The 14,309-nt window shown below is 41.7% G+C and overlaps 1 protein-coding gene and 1 non-coding gene across 23 annotated transcripts in view; one reads left to right on the forward strand and one right to left on the reverse strand.

Moving 5' to 3' along the window:
• The window catches only part of USP28 (ubiquitin specific peptidase 28), an 80,312-nt gene that overhangs the window by 52,921 nt on the left and 13,082 nt on the right, over nucleotides 1–14,309 (reverse strand). For 17 of the 22 annotated variants that reach the window (XM_055273193.2, XM_055273184.2, XM_055273194.2 and 14 more), the window contains exons 2-3: nucleotides 4,408–4,485; nucleotides 2,636–2,768 (exon numbers count right to left, since the gene is read on the reverse strand). The exons of 1 other annotated variant lie outside the window; for it this stretch is intronic. In XM_055273193.2, the coding sequence (XP_055129168.1) occupies nucleotides 2,636–2,768; nucleotides 4,408–4,485 (211 nt within the window). The remainder of the gene's footprint in view (nucleotides 1–2,635; nucleotides 2,769–4,407; nucleotides 4,486–14,309) is intronic. 4 more of the 22 variants (XM_063635316.1, XM_063635308.1, XM_063635298.1 and 1 more) reach the window with 1 other exon arrangement.
• LOC129479929 (U6 spliceosomal RNA) lies at nucleotides 9,817–9,920 on the forward strand. Its single transcript, XR_008656856.1, has one exon. It is a non-coding gene; the product is annotated as a U6 spliceosomal RNA (small nuclear RNA).

A 14,309-nucleotide genomic window follows, 5' to 3' on the forward strand; every position in this document is an offset into this window, starting at 1 on the left:
GGAAAAGACTGTCATTACCTATAAAGTTGAAGATAAGCATATTTTAATACCTACCAACTACATCACTAGATATATACACTAAAAAACCTCTTCCATACAAGGACAAGAAGCATGAATCTAAACAGCTCACAGCAGGCTTGAATAGCAAAAGCTTGAAAACAACCCCAAAGTCAATCAACAAATACATACAATGTGGTATATTCAGACCATGGAACACTACACACCAGTGAAAATGAATGAACTACAGTTATAACCCTCAGCATGGGTGAGTCTCAAAAAGAACAATGTTGACCCAAAAAAAGTTGCAGTGTGTACCAAGAGAAACATGAGAATACTCACAGCAGCATCATTCAGAGTAGCTCAAAACTGTTAACAGCCCAAATGTCCATTAACACCACCTCGCATTCCTCCCAGAAGGTTCCAGAAGGTTCTCCTTGGTCTCTCCTCCCAGAAGCCTCCTTGGCTTCCAGAGTCCCATTCTCCTGGCTTTCCCTGGGCACTCTTCACCTCCCCAGACCTCTGAACACTGGCAGCAACCAGTGCTTAAGCTGCAGAACCTTCTTTCTCCTATACCCACTCCCGTGGAGAGCTCCTCAGTCTCACAGCTTTACAGAGCATTTATAGGTTATGATTCCAAGTCCACCTACCTCCAGCCTGGACCTCTCCTCTGAACTGTGCACCTGGGTCTCCACCCCATCTTTCTGACACTTCTGCTGTGAATGTCTAACAGGCATTTCAAATTTCGTATTCCCAAAACTGATCTCTTCATCTACCATCCCAAATCTGCTCCACCTACAGTGATTCCCATCTTGGTTAAATGCAACTCCTTTCAGTTGCTTAGGAAAAAAATTTTTGAGTCACCTTTAACTCTTCTCTCTCTCACAACCCTATCTCCTCAGTAAGTAAATCCTACTGCCTTTACCTTAAAAATAATATATGCCGGAATGCCAGCACTGCTTACCGTACCTCCACCACAGCAGCCTGGCCTGGGCTCCCTGATCTGACCCATGCTCATCACTGCCTCCTCTCCCACATTCTGTTCTCAACACCACAGTCAGAGTGATGGAAAATGGAAATCAGTTTGTATCATTCCTTTGCTCCAAACTCTTCAAAGGCTACCCACCTAACTCACAGCAAAAGCTAGTACTTAGGAAGGTTCTGAATGATCCACCTCCTTCTCTTTCCATGGCCCCATCCCTTTCGGCCCTCCTCACTCAACTAAGCCTTAGCCCTGGCCTCCTTGCTGTTCCCTGAGCAAGCCAAGGTGCACTCCCATCTTAGGGCCTCAAATGACTTACTCCCTCACCTCCCCTGCACGTTCTTAAAAGTCCCTCCCGGCCAGGCGCAGTGGCTCACACCTGTAATCCTAGCACTCTGGGAGGCTGAGGCGGGTGGATCACCTGAGGTCAGGAGTTCAAGACCAGTTGGTCAACATGGTAAAACCCTGTCTCTACTAAAAATACAAACAATTAGCCAGGCGTAGTGGCGGGCGCCTGTAATCCCAGCTACTCGGGAGGTTGAGGCAGGAGAATTGCTTGAACCTGGGAGGCAGAGGTTGCAGTGAGCCCAGATCGCGCTATTGCACTCCAGCCTGGGCGACAGAGTGAGACTCCATCTCAAAAAAAAGTCCATCTGTCGGGCGCGGTGGCTCACTCCTGTAATCCTAGCACTTTGGGAGGCCAAGGTGGGCGGATCACGAGGTCAGGAGATCGAGACCATCCTGGCTAACATGGTGAAACCCCGTCTCTACTAAAAATTAAAAAAATCAGCCGGGTGTGGTGGCACGCGCCTGTAGTCCCAGCTACTCGGGAGGGCAAGACAGGAGAATCGCTTGAACCCAGGAGGTAGAGGTTGTAGTGAGCCGAGATGGCACCACTGCACTGCAGCTTGGGCAACAGAGCGAAACTCAGTGTCAAAAAAAAAAAAAAAAAAGAAAGTCCATCCAATTGGAAATATAGTACCCAGCACTCTTTTTTTTTCATTTCTTTCATTCTGTCCTTTTTCTCCATGGCATTTATCACATTCTAATATATTAATAATTTATTTACTTGTTGATGTTCTCCCACTAAAAAATAAGCTACATGCAGGCAGGGCTTCAAGAGTGCTTGGCACATAGTTGGTCCTCACTAAATAAATGCTAAACAATGAGTAAATGAACAAATGAAACTTTTTCTTTTTTAAGAGACGGAGTCTCACTCTGTCGCCCAGGCTGGAGTGCAGTGGCGCGATCTCAGTTCACTGCAAGCTCTGCCTCCCGGGTTCATGCCATTCTCCTGCCTCAGCCTCCCGAGTAGCTGGGACTACAGGCGCCCGCCACCACACCCGGCTAATTTTTTGTATTTTTAGTAGAGACGAGGTTTTACCGTGTTAGCCAGGATGGTCTCGATCTCCTGACCTCGTAATCCACCCACCTCGGCCTCCCAAAGTGCTGGGATTACAGGCGTGAGCCACCGCGCCTGGCCGAAACTTGTTAAGTGCTTAGAATTGTGCCTGCCACATAGCAATAGCTCAGTCATAAGCTGTTATTACTATTATTTTCAAAGGGCTGATGTGATTGACAGAGAACTCACATACACTTGGTTTGTTATTTTCTGCTAGTTCAGCAAAGAACCAAGACGGGATATACGGTACCTACTTGCTAATACTTCCTTGTTGGCAGCACTCCCCTCTACTTCAGATGGTTCTGTAGCAACAGTGTCTTGACTGGGCTCCTTAACTCTCTCATCAGTGAGAAGGCTGACTGCCTGAGTAATGTCCCCATTACTGGCCTATGGGAGAAAAAGACAATAGAAATTTCAAAAGTAATCATCATAGAATTTAAAACCAGTTTTGAATATTAACTTTATTACCCTGGTGACACACTTGAGTACTTTTAGGCATAATTCTAGGGTAGAATTATGAGACTATGGTGGACAGTAGGTCTAATGTGCTTGAAGTGTCTATCAAATGCTCATTACAGGAGGGAGTTTCCATACTCTGACTTCCCACAACACCCAAACAAAAGTGAAATCGCGATGGAGATTTGTTCCCATTGCTTCAGATACTACTACTCATGATTTCTCTGAACAGTCTAAAGCACGATGTGTCAAAAAAGGGGGATGGCAATTAACATAGACATTCTAAATGAAGTCAGCCCTACAATAAAAATGCCAAGCAGGCCAGGCGCAGTGGCTCACGCCTGTAATCCCAGCACACTGGGAGGCCAAGGCGGGCAGATCGCCTGAGCCCGGGAATTGGAGACCAGCCTGAGCAACTTGACAAAACTCCGTCCCTACTAAAAATACAAAAACTAGCCAGGCATGAGTCCCAGCTACTAGGGAGGCTGAGGTGGGAGGATCACTTGAGCCCAGGAGGCAGAGGCTGCAGTGAGCCGAGATCACACCACTGCACTGCAGGCTGGGCAACCGAGTGAGATCCTCTCTCCTATCTCAAAAAAAAAAAAAAAAGCCAAGCAGTTACATATTTTCTAGTGGTGACCATTCTTGTTTTTAACGTTTTACGAGGAAACATTTCTAACATATATACCAGGAAAGGGAAAAACAGAACCTCATGTACCTATCACTTATCTTCAACAATTACCTAGTCACTTAGTCATAACCTTTCTTATTTTATCTAAACCTCCTATACTCTTAGATATTCTGAATCAAATCCTAACCATCTTATCACTGGTCAACATTTCAGAATGTATCTTTTAAACATATAACCCATGGCCAGGCATGGTGGCTCACGCCTGTAATCCCAACACTGTGGGAGGCCAGGTCGGGCGGATCACTTGAGGTCAGGAGTTCAAGACCAACCTGGCCAATATGGTGAAACCCCATCTCTACTAAAAATACAAAAATTAGCCAGGTGTGGTGGCGCATGCCTGTAATCCCAGCTACTCGGGAGGCTGACTGAGGTGGGAGAATCACTTGAACGCGGGAGGGAGAGGCTGCAGTGAGCCAAGATTGTGCTACTGCACTCCAGCCTGGGCATCAGAGTGAGACTCCATCTCAAAAAATAAATAAATAAATAAATAAATAAATAAATAAATAAATAAATAAAATATATATATAAATACACCTTAAGAGTAACAACAGGTCTTTTCAATATCAGATAACCAGTTCAAACTTCCCTGACTCAAATATTACTTAGTTTGCTGGTTTGGATCAGGAAACATAAGGCCTAAACAGTGCAATTGGTTGATGTCTCTCTTAAATCTTTTACCCTGCAGGGTTACCCGAACCACAAATCTCTCCCAGCCCCTTATGATTTACATGTTGAAGATATTGGGTAAGTCATTTGACCTGTAGAGCTTCTGTCCCTATATGTGCTTTAATTTGGGCATAGAAATAGCTTGAACTGACGTAACTATAATATAGACAGCTGCTTTAAAGCCTCCTGACTAACAGAGATCTGGACACCAACCTTCAGAGCTTCATGGAGAAATGAAGGGTCCTGAATGCCTGTGATTTCTCTCAGTTGATTTAACAGCATTTGGCAGCTCTACATTTGCAAAACAAAAAAACCACAAACATGTCAGTCAGAAAGTAAACCTGGGTACATTTAAAGAATAACTAAAAGCATCTTGGATAAACAGGCCTGAGGCTTGTCCAGGCTGGAGTGCAGTGGCCCGATCTCGGCTCACTGCAACCTCGGCCTCCCAGGTTCAAGCTATTCTCCTGCCTCAACCTCCAGAGTAGCTGGGATTACAGGCGCATGCCACTATGCCCAGCTAAGTTTTGTATTTTTAGTAGTGACGGGGTTTCACCTTGTTGGTCAGGCTGGTCTTGATCTCCTGACCTCATGATCCACCCACCTAGGCCTCCTAAAGTCTGCTGGGATTACAGGTGTGGGCCAACGCAAACAGCCCTGCATTTTTTTTACTCTAAAGAACCAACAAGCTCCAAGTAACAAGGTATTGGCTGTCAGAAATATTCTGAAATGCCAAATCTATTTCTCTTTTAAAAGTTCAATCATGGAAAATACCTTTGGTATTTATGAAAGAAATAGATGACAGTAAAATTACAAATATATAAAACATTTAAATGTAATATTCTAGCCTTAATGGACACTTAAAAGTTCCCCAGGCTTTTCTTTTGGTAGTCAGTACATTAAGTAGGGCATATAAGGAGTCCGGGGAATTTGCATGGATATAAAGATGTGCTATTTTAAGCTTTCCTGCACATGCCATTAGTGTGTATCATTTTTCACTGACAATAAGTTTCCAATCATGTAATTAACCAATGATAACACCAACATATTTAAAACTCTGTTTGATTAATTAAAAAGAAGTACAGCTAAAGCTAGAATTTTCTCAATTAAATAAAATATATAATTTCAAAGGGTATAAAGTATGAAATGTTTTCTCTTCATTAACCTAAATCATGGAAAAACCTAAATTGTTAACTTCCAGCTAACACAAAATCAGTTTACAACCCCTTCAGCCTTAACATCTTCACTCTATCATTTTATCCTGCTTTACACAAAGACAAAATACAAAACACCGATTTGCAAGTACAGCTCAATCTAAACAACTGGCTGGCCCAACTTGAGACACAATGATCTTTTTAGATGAATGCTGAAAACAAAGTAGCTCGAAATTAATTCAGCAACAAGAAATCTAATTTATACCATTCCTAAGGTTATGCGTAAGTTAGCAATATGTCTCAGAGAGATAGTCTACCTTTACTCCCAACTATAATAGAAACAGTATCTTATGTTCTTCAACAGCTGTGGGCCCAATGCAACACTAAAGTATTATGCAACTAGAAATAACTAACTGAAACATCCCTCTGAAGTTCTAAAGAGGTCGGAATGGTGGCTCATGCCTGTAATCCCAGCACTTTCGGAGGCCAAGGTGGGCGGATCACTTGAGGTTGGGAGTTAGAGACCAGCCTGACCAACATGGGCCCGTCTCTATTAAAAATACAAAATCAGTTGGGCGTGGTGGCACATGCCTGTAATCCCAGCTACTCAGGAGGCTGAGGCAGGAGAATTGCTTGAACCCGGGAGGTGGGGGTTGCAGTGAGCCAAGATCGCAGCATTGCAACTCTAGCCTGGTCAACAAGAGCACAACTCCATCTCAATAAAGAAAGAAATATAGTCCTCGAAGAAGCATCAACAGTCGTTCTGCTGTAGTCAGACTATAGTCATAGGCTACAAATGGAATCCTACCCTGCTGAGACCAGCAGACTTTCACGCTATGAGTCTTGTCAAATCCAGTCATTGCCTGTGCACTGGGAGAGTGATTATCATACTAAAAGGTATCCAGATTCAGCCTGAGCAAAAACTAAAATCGCGAGCATGTAATTTTTAGAAAAATTGAATACTAGTTTTTTTCGAAACTAATTCTAATTCCATTTGATTTTACTGTATAAAAGTGGTACGAATCTATGTATCTCACACAAATCACACATAATTTTCTAAAAGATCAACATCAATATGCCCAAAAAAGGGTGGAATAATTGAGAGAGGGAATCAGTAGTATATTAATACCAAACTAGCATCAAGAAGGTAACAATGGGATAATCGCATCTTCATTGGGAATTATTCCCTATAAAAAGTAACATTTATGATTCAGAGAAAATAATCCCAGTAAAAAGTAATAGCTAACATATACTGCTAACTTTTAGCCAGGTGCTGCTATAAACACTTAGCAAGTATTAACTAATTTAACTCACTGAACCCTCAGAACAGACCTGTGACGTGGGTATTATGCCCATCCTACAAAAAGCTGAGGCGCAGAGAAGTTAAGTAACTTTACACAAAGTTACTGCTGATAAGGGATGCACTATACCACACTGTATCTGAGAAGACAAAAAGATAGGCAAGAATACCTATCTAATGCAAAAAAAATGCAAATATCTTATTCTTGTATTTTTTATTTAGTTAGTTTTATTTATTTATTTATTTTTGAGACAGAGTCTCACTGTGTCGCCCAGGCTGGAGTGCAATGGTGCAATCTCAGCTCACTGCAACCTCTGACTCCTGAGTTCAAGTGATTCTCCTGCCTCAGCTTCCTGAGTAGCTGGGAATACAGGCACCTGCCACCACACCTGGCTAATTTTTTGTATTTTTAGTAGAAACGGGGTTTCGCCATGCTGGCCAGGCTGGTCTCGAACTCCCAACCTCAGGCGATCCACCCGCCTCAGCCTCCCAAAGTGCTGGGATTACAGGCGTGAGCCACCGCGCCTGGCCAGTTTTTTCTTTTAATTAATTTATTTCTCATACTGTCGCCCAGGCTGAAGTCCAGTGGCGCAATCTGTGGCTCACTTCAACCTCCACCTCCCGAGTTCAAGCGATTCTCTTGCCTCAGCCTCCCAAAGTGCTAGGATTATAGGTGTGAGCCACCACACCCAGCCTATTTTTATATTTTGACCTTGATCTTTGCACCCTAACAAGTTTATTTTAAAAATTTGCTTGTCCTTATACAATCACAAGTTTGATTACTTAGTAGTGCAATCTGTTCTAAACCAGCTATCATCAGAAGCAGAGAGGTAAATACTACATTTGACTAAATCTAAGGTGTCATCGGTTACTAACAAAGAAAGGAAAACTGCTGCCACTTGAACTATGACACATTGCCTTAATGGCAGTCCTGGGAGACATATAAATAAGTCACACTGGCTTCTTAAATCTCAGAACATTTTCATTTATGTTGAGGAATATAGCAATTTCCCCTGCTTCCAGGTGCACTGTTTGGCATGTGATAGGCAATTCTTTCACATGTTTCTCGGCAACAAAACTTAACACAGCATAATACATCTATGGTATCTTCCCTTCTGGGTTGCATAAAGCACTTGACTGTTGCAAGAAAATCTGAAACTGCAAACATTCCTCCAAAGGTAAATATTTTGCTTCATATAAAATCAAATTTATACCCTGCCATTCTGCTTCCATGCCTTTCTTCATACACAGGCTTTTTGTTTTTTTTATTTTGTTTTCATCTCAATGTTGAATCACAGTGTAAATTTTTAAGTGGCATATGCAATGGCAAGTAAACCATGTGGTACTAACAGTACATATAACTTGACTGCCAACTGTTGTTATAACAATAGTAACAGCTATGACCAAGTTCATACAAGTGCAGACAATGACAACATCACATCCGCTACTTGGATGATAGTAAAAATGTTAAGAACATCCTGATCTCAGAGATCTCAGAATGCCAAATAAATATGAATCAATGAAATATAGTATTCAAATACTAATTTACTAATTATTTACATTTGACCTTGGATTAAAGTCAGTTACACTGTAGTATTACCATTCCTCTTTCTCCATTTTGTAATAGGTAGCAGCGGACATTAATATCTGGGATAACACAATCAGGAAAGGAAAATAAACTCTTTTGTTTCCTTTTTTTTTGAGACAGGGTCTCGCTCTGTGGCCCAGGCTGGAGTGCAATGGCATGGTACAATCTTAGCTCACTGCAGCCTCGGCATCCCGGGCTCAGGTGACTCTTCCACCTCAGCCTCCCGAGTAGTTGGGACTACGGGTGCCCACCACCACGCCCAGCTAGTTTTCCTATTTTTAGCAGAGATGGGGTTTCTTCATGTTGGCCAGGCTGTTCTCAAACTTCTGGCCTCAAGTGATCCACCTGTCTCAGCCTCCCAAAGTACTGGGGTTACAGGCGTGAGCCACTGCACCTGGCCTAGTGACCTTTTTTTAAAGGCTACTGGGTAGAGATGGCAACTATGTAAAATTATTTTGTACAGCTCCAAGAACAATGTTCTACGTGGAAATTCAAATCCAAATTCCTCACCTTGCCATTCAAAGACCATTACCTGATCCCCCATTAGCCTGTTCCACCTTTTCTCCTCTCAGTTCCTCACTGCAAACTCATTCTCTCATGCATAGACTGTTGCTCCTAGAATCACTAGTAATACTACCTACATTATTAAACTATGGTATGCCAACTACATTCAAGGGTTATATTTGTCTTACCTCCTCCATATGAAGTCCTTCTAAGAACTCTGGCCCATACTGTTCTCTCCCCTTTCTCATCTCCCATGTTAAGGAAATGAATACGCCTGTGACTGAATGTGGCTCACTGTCTTCACTTGACATTCCTCAACATGTGGTTCTCTAATTGTTTTATTTTATTTTAATTTTTTTTGAGACGGAGTCTTGCTGTCACCCAGGCTGGAGCGCAGTGGCGCGATCTCAGCTCACTGCAAACTCCACCTCTCGTATTCAAGCGATTCTCCTGCCTCAGCCACCTGAGCAGCTGGGATTATAGGCACCCACCACCACACCCAGCTAATTTTGTATTTTTAGTAGAGATGAGGTTTCATCATGTTGGCCAGGCTGGTCCCAAACTCTTACCTCAAGTGATCCACCCACCTTGGCCTCCCAAAGTGTTGGGATTACAGGCGTGAGCCACCGCGCCAGGCCTGTTCTCTAATTGTTTTAAATATGAAATTCTTGCCTTCTTTAAAGTGAGACTCATGCAATACACTGCCTAATTTGAATCATCCATAGGACGGTGCTGATAATAATGACAACTAACATTTACTGAACAACTACTTTAATTTTTTTTTTCTTTTTGGAGATGGGGGTCTTGCTATGTTGACCAGGCTGGCCTAACTGCTGGACTCAAAGGATCCTCCCACCACAGCCTTCCAGGTTGCTGGGACTACAGGCACACATCACCATACCTGGCTTAACATATGACAGGAAACAGGCGCCTTACATGCATGTAATCCTAATAACAAAGGTAGGCATTGCACACACTAGGAAATTAAGGTTTACAAAATCTATTTATCATCAAATGACTTGAATTAAAAGCTAAATCAAAGATAGCTATAAAACACATAGCTATTAAGGGTCTAAGTGCTTGCTTGAGCAGTACATTAACTAAATATGGAACAATACAGAGATTAGCTTGGACCCTGTGCAAGAATAACATGCAAATTCATGAAGTGTTCCATAATTTAAAAATAAAAATAAAATGTAAAGCGTATGAATAACAAATTTCACATGCATTATTCATATACATATTCAAATGCTATGACATGACCCAGTCTTGTAAAGATTTAGCTAAAGTTCTCAACAGAACCCACACTCCAAATCCTCGTACTATATATATATATATATTAATTTTACAGTAACACTAAACCCATCAGGATCCTACCATATTACTAACTCACTTCACCTGAACTTCACAGAAAGAGGATTTAAATTTTAACTTCACTCTACCTTGCTATATGTAAAGTACACACCCAACAAGGAGACAAGACAAAGCCTGTACTCCTGTCACGATGAAGTCAAATAACTTGCAAGAGCCAACAGGTTTGCATTTCCTGAGCTAAATTCACATTGTTTTCACAAAACAAAAAGTACTCCCTTTTCTTGCCCAGAGGCAGCAAAGAAAGACAGGCAAACACAAACCTTTATCAGGAAGGAACTCAAGCTTTTTGACCTCACTGCTACTCAGTGGTTTTGGTGCAATCCAGCCCACTTCTCAGGAAGGAGATTTTCTTAGAGCAAAAATAACTCACCCACAATCAGCAATTAACAAGATTATTCAGACACTAAAAACCTTAAACTATCAAGTTTCTGTAACAAACAATACCTGGCCTGATCCTACAGTAACTAGGTTAAAACTGTCTGATGAAATAATGCAAAATATTTCATTATTAATTGTTAAAACTCCTAATTTAGCATTGTGATGAAGCTTTACAGATTATTCCATTCCTTCAAACAGTGATGCTATGTTCATCATTCTGATGCACGTATTTCCTGATCTCAATTGTCTAATCTTAGGAAGACAATTCTAAATTTACAATAATTAATAAATGTTCCCTTGATAAATGTTCCCTTACTCCAAAGAACTACCAAGGTATGCCTAATAAAATTCCTTCCAAAGCGCTAAAGATCTGGTTCGCAATTATAAAATAAAACAAGTACCCAAGGAAAGCAAAATAAAAAAAAAACAAAAAACAAAAACAAAACCAACTGAAGAATCAAAGAAAACATATAGCATCAATGCCAAAAACTCTGGCCAGGTACGGTGGCTCATGCCTGTGATCCCGGCACTTTGGGAGGCGGAGGCAGGTGGATCACAAAGTCAGGAGTTCAAGACCAGCCTGACCAATATAGTGAAACCCCGTCTCTATTAAAAAAAAAAAAAAAAAATATATATATATATATATATATATATATAAAAATTTGCCAGGCATGGTGGCGGGCACCTGTAATCCCAGCTACTCGGGAGGCTGAGGCAGGGAAATTGCTTGAACCTGGGAGGCGGAGCTTGAAGTGAGCCAAGATTGCACCGCCACACTCCAGCCTGGGCAACAGAGAGAGACTATGTCTCAAAAAAAAAAAAGGGCCAGGTTTGGTGGCTCACGCCTGTAATCCCAGCACTTTGGGAGGCCGAGGCAGGCAGATCACGAGGTCAGGAGCCCGAGACCATCCTGGCTAATACGATGAAACTCTGTCTCTACTAAAAACACAAAAATGTAGCCGGGCACGGTGGCAGGCACCGGTAGTCCCAGCTACTCGGGAGGCTGAGGCAGGGGAATGGCATGAACCTGGAGGCGAAGGTTGCAGTGAGCCGAGATCGCGCCACTGCACTCCAGCCTGGGCGACACAGCGAGACTAAGTCTCAAAAAAAAAAAAAAAACACCTCTGTCTGGACAAACAGAGACGGCTGCTAACCTTTCCAACCTCCATAAAACAAGGAATGGCCCTCAAAAGCCTTGGTATTTTTTCAGTTTTTCTTCCAGCAACAATGCCCTGCTGATCCAATTTATTCATGGAATAGAAACCTAAAGTGGTCATAAGAATATGGCTGTCTAAAAAAGACAAACAGCAGCTTTCTGTGGACACAGCTAAATTCCCTGAAATAGACTACTTGATAATTTTTGTGAATGATGCAAATGTCAGTACATGATGAAAATGCCTGTTTGAGTTTATCAACTGGCTTAAGGTTTTTAAAAACCATTAAAAGTGTTTAAAATTTAGCCACTGTTATATCATGTAGAGGAGTTTAAACTGGGACTTAAAAACAAGAAAAAAAAGGAACTAATCATTATTTACTTTTTAAATTTTTTCCATCTCTTTCTTCACATGTACTAAGAGATTCCAATAGTACAAAAGGTATAAAATGAAAAGGAAATCACCTTCTTCCCGACCTAGTTCTATTTCTCAGGGGCTACTACCATTAACAGTTTCTGTTATCTTTCCCGAAATTGTCTATGCACATGAATATATTTTTTCATATGATACATAATGTCCTATACCTTGCTTTTTCCTTATTTTAGAATACATTAAGACAATATTTTTCATTTCTTTGAATACATGTTCCAACTAAATATGAGAAATGAGGCTGAAAAACATATCGAACACATCTCCAAAAATGAAGGAAAATACAATTTTTAACAACATATTGGTAGGGCTAATTGAAAAACTGGGAAAATATCAGGGAAAGATTTGAGAAATCAAATTTACATGCTTATAGTTTTAGAAATATGGCAATGGTAAAATTTTAAGTTATTGCTAGCTGGGTCTTTGTGTGTAGTTTCTATTTTTAATAAATAACAGAGATTGCTGGGTGCGGTGGCTCACGCCTGTAATCCCAGCACTTTAGGGGGCTGAGGCGGGCGGATCACCTGAGGTCAGGAGTTCGAGAGCAGCCTGGCCAACATGGTGAAACCCCGTCTCTACTAAAAATACAAAACTTAGCTGGGTGTGGTGACAGGCGCCTGTAATCCCAGCTACTTGGGAGGCTGAGGCAGGAGAATGGCCTGAACCCAGGAGGTGGAGATTGCAGTGAGCTGAGACTGCGCCACTTCCAGCCTGGGCGACAAGAGCAAGACTCTGTCTCAAATAAATAAATAACAGAGATCAGAGAGGTGATGTGGGATTGGATTACAAAGGGTTCTAAATGTCAGGAAGAGTTTAGGTTTGATCTGATGAACAATGGATAATCACTGCAGGTTCCTCAGCAGGGAAGATACATGAAGGAAGAAAAGGCATTTAAGTGGATTAATCTAGCCTATGTGAACAACTGGTTCAACATGGGATGACACTAGGAAAAGAAAGTTTGAGTTACAGGGCTACGGAGTAAACAAACTGTGACGAGAGAGGCAGGATGCTGGTAGGCAAAACATCAAAGTAGGACATACTCTGAACATCTCAAAGAATGAAGACAGAAAGCTTAGTCATACATTTGCAATGGATGCCTAAGAGAACGACGTTGCCAATAACATAAAAGGAAACCAAACAATGTGATATACCACATCAACAGAATGAAGGAGAAAAAAACAATGGTCACCTTGATTGATACAGAAAAACATTTAACAAAATCCAACACACATTCGTAATAAAAACAATCAGAAAACTAGGAATAAAAGGTAATTCCCTCAACACAATACAGGGCCTTTATAAAAAAACCCAAGAGTTAACATCATATTCAATGGTGAAAGACTGAAAACTTTACCCCTAAAATCAGGAACAAGACAAAGATGCCCACTTTCACCACTGCTATTCAACACTGTATTGGAAGTTTAAGCCACAGCAATCAGGTAAGAATAAAAAATAAATGGCATCTAAATTACAAAGGATAAAAAAGTAAAACTGTATTCACAAAATGACATGATCCTATATATACAAAATCCCAAAGAATCTGCAAAAAAGTTACCAGAGCTGGTAAACAAATTCAGCAGCTTCAAGGTAAACAGGCAAAATTCAGTTGTGTTTCTATAAAACAGCGTAAGAAATCAAAAACGAAATTTAAAAAACAATTACATTTACAACGGCATCCTAAAGAATAAAATACTTAGGAATAAATTTGACCAAAGAGGTAAAAAACCTGGGCCGGGCGCAGTGGGTCACTGCTGAGGCTGGGTGCGATGGCTCACACCTGTAATCCCAGCACTTTGGGAGGCTGAGGCGGGCAGACTGCTTGAGCTGAAGTGTTCGAGACCAGCCTGAGCAACATGGTAAAACACATCTCTACAGAAAACACAAAAATTAGTCGGGTGTGTTGGTGCGTGCCTATAGTCCCAGCTTCTCAGAAGGCTGAAGTGGGAGGATTGCTTGAGCCCAGAAGATGGAGGTTGCAGTGAGCCAACATTGTGCCACTGCACTCCAGCCTGGCAACAGAGTGAGACCCTGTCTCAAAAAAACAAACAAAAAAAAATTGCTGGTCACGGTGGCTCACGCCTGTAATCCCAGCACTTTGGGAAGCTGAGGTGGGTGGATCATCTGAGGTCAGGAGTTTGAGACCAGCCTGGCCAACATGGTGAAACCCCATCTCTACTAAAAATACAAAAAATTAGCCAGGCATGGTGGCACGTGCCTGTAGTCCCAGCTACTCG

The sequence above is a fragment of the Symphalangus syndactylus genome, chromosome 3 (genome assembly GCF_028878055.3).
Source record: "Symphalangus syndactylus isolate Jambi chromosome 3, NHGRI_mSymSyn1-v2.1_pri, whole genome shotgun sequence".
NCBI lineage: Eukaryota > Metazoa > Chordata > Mammalia > Primates > Hylobatidae > Symphalangus > Symphalangus syndactylus.